This window comes from Patagioenas fasciata, chromosome 11 (genome assembly GCF_037038585.1).
Source record: "Patagioenas fasciata isolate bPatFas1 chromosome 11, bPatFas1.hap1, whole genome shotgun sequence".
In the NCBI taxonomy this organism is placed as follows: domain Eukaryota; kingdom Metazoa; phylum Chordata; class Aves; order Columbiformes; family Columbidae; genus Patagioenas; species Patagioenas fasciata.
In genome coordinates, this window is record NC_092530.1 from 25,830,612 (window position 1) to 25,837,760 (window position 7,149).

The window sequence follows — 7,149 nt, forward strand, 5'->3', positions numbered from 1 at the left end:
ATTAAAACATGTGCTTTTTTGCTTTCAATGGCCAGTCTCAAAGGTTGAAAACTACTTCACTGGTTTTGGTCAGTTTGAAATGTGTTTCCAAGTTCAAAACCCTGTTGTTCTTTGAGAGTGGTTTCAAAGTTCCTCCACACATCTGGGATTGCTTCTCAGTGTATCATGTATTTCCTTTGAAGCAAATTATTCGACACATGGAAGACAGAACTAGAAGACTAGTTGCAAGAAAAGTAACAGGCTACTTGCAAGAAAGCAGGAAACTGAGTACCCTTGTGAGGAAGGGCAAGGAAGGAAACATTCCTATTCCTTCCCCCTCCCTCCAATTTCTGACTTGATATAACAACTGGGGGCAACTCCCAAAACGAGGTCAGAAGGTCTTAGGATTCTGCACGTGTTGTCCCTGTCGATGTGTATCTGTGGTCATTGCTCAGCAAAGCTCTGAAGATGGAGATAATGGCAGAGCCAGACTTAACCCTGGCCAGAAGCCGTGTGGTCTCCCTGGGGTTGACCTGTTGTCTCTCATGCCAGCCCAGTGCAGGTATTTGCAGTACGTACATACTGTCTATGTGATGTGTGTACATTGGGGATGAATTGTCACTGATGTCTGAGAAGGCTGCTCCTGCCTGTGCCTGCTTCCGAACCATTTCTCTCTTCTGTACTCAGGAAGGGAGGGAGTGCTTTTAGTGGTCAACTTAATTTAGGGGCTCTAAGGCAATTTCTTATTTGATAAAGTGCTTTTTCCTCTAAAATCTCTGTCTTAATAGGAAGCCAGAATTGCTTAAGTCATAGTTGCTTAGACAGTGGAGACTTGTAACAATGCTGACAGTTGTCACTTGAATAATCAAGATGGATAAACCAAAATTAAAGCTAATGTAATCATTGAAGTCAGATAATATGTTGGTCAGACAAAGGCTTTACTATTGCACAAATATATTAACTGGATTACCTTAAAGATAAACTAGTTTTAACAACTATTTATATTCATGATGTATTCTTTACCCTCAAAACATTAAAGAAAAAGTAGTATTGAAATACTTTTATTCATTGAGTAAGAGCAACTTAAAATAAAATGCTCCTAATGTATGTAAGTTTCTTTTGCTTCTTGGTTTTCATTTTTCTGCTCTTTAATGTCATGTCCTTTAATTTCAGATACAAAAGTCTCGTGGTATTACTTTAATCTGGGATTGCAAGTAAGTGCTTGTACAGACAAGTTACTATACTAATTTTAAAAACTGCTGTTTTTCTTGACAAATGTACTGATGTATTTAAGACTTCCAAGTGTGCTAAATGCACATCCTGTGTGCTTGACTATTAGTATGTATAGACTTGCTTGGTGGAGATTAAAGTAGAGCTCAGGAAGTGAAGTTCTAACTCAGGATGTGAAGCACACTAGTATGTATGGTTGGTTGATTTACTTTGGGTTGTGGTGATAGTTTGTGGTGTGTGATTGTTGTTGTTGGGTTTTTGTGAAGGATGGTGGGTAACTACTGTTCTTTCTCTGAATATAAGGAGAGGAACCTAAGCTATTCTTAAGAAAACTTATGTGCTTGGACAAGACATCAAAGACCACTGAGAGAGTTTTGAGGGGTTTGAGTCTTGTAGGACTCGTTAGCTGTGTCTGACTGGCTAGCACCATTTCTCTGTGTTCTGGGAACTCTTGTTCTGCTGAAGAGTTGTCTGTCTCTGAGCCAGCAGTCATGGGCAGGTCAGTACTACTGCTCAGTGAATTAGAAGTAGTCATGTCACCTTATTCATTGAAAGAAACAGGAAAAATCTTTTTGAATACAGGAGTCGATAAGTGGGAATCTTCTTTCTCTGTAAAGATTTCTGACGTGACAGTGATATGAAACAGATGGCTATTCCTGCAGGGATTGCCCTGTCTTTTCTGGTAGGCTGTACTGGGTTTTTCTAGTGTGTGGAGTACTTTAAGGGGTTGGGAAGGACAAAGTGCAATTCTTCCTAAGGGTAGATCTGAAACTACTAGTGATTTGGAGGAGGGATGAAGAATATGTGGCTGTATGTGTGACCTTGTAATTTTTTTTTCCTTTTCTCAAAGTATTATCATCAGAGCTGTTGGCCTCCCATGATGTATGTACAGCCAGTGCTGCCACCCTCACCTGTGGAAGCTTATCCATCATATGCTGAGCCAGCTCCTGTCCTAGATCAGGCAGCACCTCAGCTCTACACTGATGCTGGGCGAATGGAAATCCACCAGGTTCCCTTGGAAACACCTGCAAATGGTGAGTATCTGAGTATAAGAACCTGTAACCAACTAATGAGAAGTGAGGGAACAGGTTTTCAGAGCATGACTGCTCTCGCCTGTGGCTTTGTGGTCTTGTAGGAAGCATGAGGCTGGGAGGGCATAAAGCTTTGGAAGGGGTTATCCTCTGCCATCTGCAATACAACTTAAAGTATGTCAGAGCCGCTGGTTCAGCCACCAATGTGTCAAGAGCTTTCTAAAGCCAGAAAAAGTAAGTAGTAATCCTTTCTAGGCCCGTATTAGGTATACTACCTTTAACTTGGGATAACTTTTTTCTAAAACTGAAGGAACATCTTTGCTCACTGATAACAAATAGTTGTATCAAAACAGAATTTAAAGTAAAGGAGATGGTTGAGTTTGGCAAGCACTGGGCATTGGTACTTCAGTTCCGTAAGACTTTTTAAAAGGGAGATGTGCAGACCTTGGTGTTAGGCTCAACATGCTGAGCTGTTATCTCCCGAGCAGCCCTTATTGCTGTGTCCTACTGTGCATAAAATGTACAGCAAAACTTAGCATTACCTAGCAGCTTTGTAACAAGCTTGTAGATACACTTGGTGATAAATAGGAGGACTGTATTAAATGAGGAAAAAGATGTCCAAAAGGTCAGATACATAGCTCATTAAAATCTATGGAACAGGGCAAATGGTCAGTGTTGGAAAGGAGTGCATCATAACAAAACTTGCTCAGAGGCAAACAGGCTTATTGCTCTGATAATGCTTTAGCCTGTTCAGCTAGGATGGTTCTTTTGCATAGATTAATGTCATACAATCAGAGATCAAATAAGGGAAGAACATGTTAGCTCTCTACCTGAGTCCCTCTTGAAGAAGCTGCCACTCCAATGGAGATTGCTGCTAAGCAGATCTTGGACAGGGTTTAGTGAGAAGATGGGAATTTTGCCCTCTAGTCCAACTTAGAGGGGTCAAAATAATTGTGGGTCCTGTTAGGAGGGACACATATGGGCATAAAACTGTCACGTAAATGGATTTTTCCATTTTGGCCACCAAAGTAATGCTGTGTTTGTGGTGATGAAAGTCTGTATAAAAAGGCCAAAGGTATGGTAAAATATGGTAAGTGTGTGTATTCTGTTTTTTAAGGTAACTTCCAAAATGCAGAGCCTCCACCCCTGTCCTACGGGCCAGTGTATTACCCAGTCATGTCAGACCCCTTCAGCCAGCAATCTCTTCCTGGGTTTGATTCTTTAGTACCTGCCTATCGCTGTGTTAGTACCTGGCATCCAGTAAACCCACCGTATGGAAATTCTCCACAAATTGCTAATGCTGTAAGTTCTGGGCCACTGCACCAAGTCAGCTATATTGCCTCACCTAACCCTGCACCTCATGATGTGCCTCAAGGAATGTAAATCTGGGAGCTGTGAGCTCACTTCTTACCTTTGCTTTCTCTCGTTTCTTATTTGTCAACTATACGTTAATATTGTTTTGTAAATGTTGCACTTAGTGGGCTGGGTCAGTTGATTAAACTGCTTTCAAATGTCATGTTTATCTTTAGGTTATGTTAGTGATAGTTGACTTGACAAGATGATGTTTTGGTCAATTAGGAAAGCATAGGAAAAGAGTATACACAAACTATAGTGCAGGGAACACAAAACCTGAATTTGACTACATAAAGTATGTGTAAAAACATGCTATTGCTAAAGGAATGTTGCATCATGTACCTCTAAGGGGTTGCACTGGAAAGCTTAGACATGTGGTTCATGTTTAAGCACTGAAATAGGCTGCCATTACAACTATGGGTAAAAATTGGGCACAGGGTCGTTAGAGGATGAAAATATGTGAAATAGGTTGGCTTTCTCAGATTTCACAAAACAAAACTTCTTCACCACTAGTGGTCACATTTATAATAGCTGTATTTCTTCTCATTTCATTCTGCATAGGCTTCATGACTCTTGAAAGCATAAGAATACTGTTTCGATCTGTTGTATATTGCTGTATGTTTGTAAGATTTATTTTGTGAAAGCTGTTGCAAAAATGGTGGTAGTCTTGGTGTTTAATTTGCACTGACAGCACAAAATAAAAGCATTGAACCCATGAAAATGAGTGGTCATTTGTCACTGGCAGGTTATGTTCCTGACAATTAGTCATCCCACAGCCTGGACCAAAGAACTGTAGTTTTCTTGTGTGGGAGAAGGCTGCTCCAGCCTTCTGTGAGAAAGCATTATAGCAAAAGCTTTCAGCATGAGAATGGAGTGCAGTGGGAAGCTCTAGCTGTGTTTTTGGTAACTTTTTAGGAAGGAAACTTTGAATAGTCCATGCATGTAAATGGCAATTCTTTCAGATGGCTCTGTCCTTGATAGAAACTTGTACTGTACATGCAAAATCAAAAAGAAGCGGGTGTGAGCTGGGCCCTGCCCACACCCCTGGGGTGTCAAGGTGGTAGAAACCTGTCCTCTTTTCTCTGCAAAAGCATTCACTAGACTGACTTCCTAAAGGAACCAGTAAAGCATGTGACTTATTTCATGAACTTGAAAATGGAACAGACTTAAGTACAGTCTCCATGATGGAGTCATCAAGTGTGTTTCCACCTCAGTCACGAGTGCCATCTGTCATATCCTAAACAGTTGCTGTCAAGCACCAAAGTGAATATCTTCCCCTTTCCAGGCTTTAGCTGTGAATAATATCTCCTTTCTTCTGCTATCACTGAGACAGCCTTGCTTTTTTCATAGCGAAGTGTTGGTATTAGTTTGTCTCCTGAAGTTATCTTTTTTCCTCCCCCCCCATTAGAAACACTGACTGATAATTCTGGTATGGAGTCAAGTTGGTTTTGCATGTTTTTGCTTACCCTTCAAGTAGCTGGGTTATTTAGCAGTAGCCGTGGCTGTTGTGGCCATGTTGGTCACTTTGATAAACAAGAAAATTACATTAATTGATGCAATAATATATTAAAGATGTGGCCAGTTAACTTTTTAAATAGATTTGATATACAGAGGTATGTTTGTGACTTGATACATGCTCTCCGTAGATCAGGAAATGCTGCCACCTTATTAACAGCAAAAGGGCTTAGGATAGTGCAGGAATTTAAGTGGATGCTGGACTCTTTATTTTCAGTTCTGCTTTCCAGAGCTGTGTTGCGCTACAATAGCTCTATATCTCTATATCTACTGAAAGAGCTGTCAAAAAAGCCACAGCTCTTTGTAAACCACCACTAACCTGCTTCATACTGAGCAGTTTCCTCATCTAGAGATGACAACGTCTGGCTGCAGGATCCCACTGCTACTCATATTCCTACTGTTCCAGTGGCTAATTGCTACGGCCAGTTGCCTGTTCATGCGCTATAAGGTAGTTCACATCAAAATGACACAGACTTCTGGGGGTTTGTGTGAGAGGCGTTTTTTTGTTGGAGTGTATGTGTTGTCTGCAGGTGCCAAGATGTGGACTCAGCGTCTTTTTTTGTGGGGAAACCCAGTGTCAGCCTGGTGATCATCCAGACATGTTTGCTCTGGCATATTTCATTATTGCTCTGTTACAATTTGATACCAGACCCCTGTTCTGGGTTTCTCGTGCCCAGCAGAACTGCTGTGAATGGAGGCAGCAGGATATAGTTTGCAACCACATTTTATAATGAAATAGGAGCACAGAAAAATCCATGAGTATTGATTTCTATGTGGAACAGTTATTTTTCTTCAAGTGATTGATTTGTTTGGTTGTTTATTTGGCTGCTTGTGAAGTATGTAGCATAATAATGAATTTTTAAAGCAAGAACTTGCTCCTGAAATCTTTTTTTAATTTTTCTTTATTTTTGTGCATGAGTTTTCAGCCATTAAAAGGGAGAACAGAACAGCAGAGTTGTGCAGCCAAGTGTGTGCTGGTCGTGCTTGCCACCTCCTTTTCCACACCATGTTCTTATATATGATAGGCTGGGGCTCAAGTTAAATTAACACCTGGAGACCGTGCGGGATGGATCCGTGAGCTGGCAGCGCTGCAGAATGCTCTCTTCAGATGCAAGCGCTGTACTGATTTTTGTGCCCTAATGCACAGCCTCAGAGCCAGGTCCCCTCTCTTCCGAAGCCGCGGGATGGAAGAAGTGGTGATCGCCTGTAGTTCTTGTTCTTTGGGGTTTGAGATTCTTGTGTTTTTAAGTATGTCAGTCTCTTCTGATTCAGCCTGTGTTAACATCCATTGTGTTACTGCTGTTCCACAGAGGCACGAGTCTATTCCTGAAGTCTTTTTGAATTGTAAAATCCATCTGTTATTGAAGGTAATTATTATAAATACTCTAGAGAGAAGCCACACTGGCTCTGCCTGCCAGCAGCATTACCTGCTGGGCTATCGCTCCTGTGCTCTGCTTTCCCCTTGGTCACATAAGAACACCAAATCAATTCCTACAGCAAGTTATTTTTCTAGCTCAGCTGTTTTGTTTTATTCTTAGCTGCCAGTTCTCTTTGCAGTGCTGCTGGATACCTTTCTCTTTTACAAAATTACACCAAAGACCGTATTATATATGGAAGATATTCAGCATATACATCCAGGCCCAGTAACTGCTTTTCTCATAAGGTAGGAAGGTAAAACCCTTGAACCAGGGTTTGAAGTAAGATCATGGATTAAATTTCGCAGGGCAGGCCAGTATCTAGAAACTCCTACACATGATGAAGTCAGACTGCTTACCAGATTTCCATCAGCTGAGATGGAGCAAGCATGAAATAGTTGAGCTAGTATGAGCCAGAAGCTTGGAGCACGTACATAGGCAGTTACTGCAACTTAGTCATCTCTACAAGCATGGTGATCTGCAGGAACGCATCCCTTCCTCCTGTCAGGGTGCGTTTATGTGTTAGGCTCAGCCTATGGCAATACTTTTATTCCAGGTGCTAAATCTTCCCTTCCCTGGAGCAGGTGAACATTTTGCCACTAGCTTTGGGGTGCTGGGGTTTACCC

At 41.4% G+C, this 7,149-nt stretch overlaps 1 protein-coding gene across 1 annotated transcript in view; it reads left to right on the top strand.

Annotated features, from left to right (window-relative positions):
- The window catches only part of ALG13 (ALG13 UDP-N-acetylglucosaminyltransferase subunit), a 30,323-nt gene extending 26,021 nt beyond the window's left edge, over positions 1-4,302 (top strand). Inside the window, exons 27-29 of the mRNA XM_071813344.1 lie at positions 1,153-1,193; positions 2,060-2,243; positions 3,358-4,302. Coding sequence (XP_071669445.1) covers positions 1,153-1,193; positions 2,060-2,243; positions 3,358-3,623 — 491 coding nt within the window. The 3' untranslated portion in view covers positions 3,624-4,302. The remainder of the gene's footprint in view (positions 1-1,152; positions 1,194-2,059; positions 2,244-3,357) is intronic.
- The last annotated feature ends 2,847 nt before the right edge of the window (positions 4,303-7,149 follow it).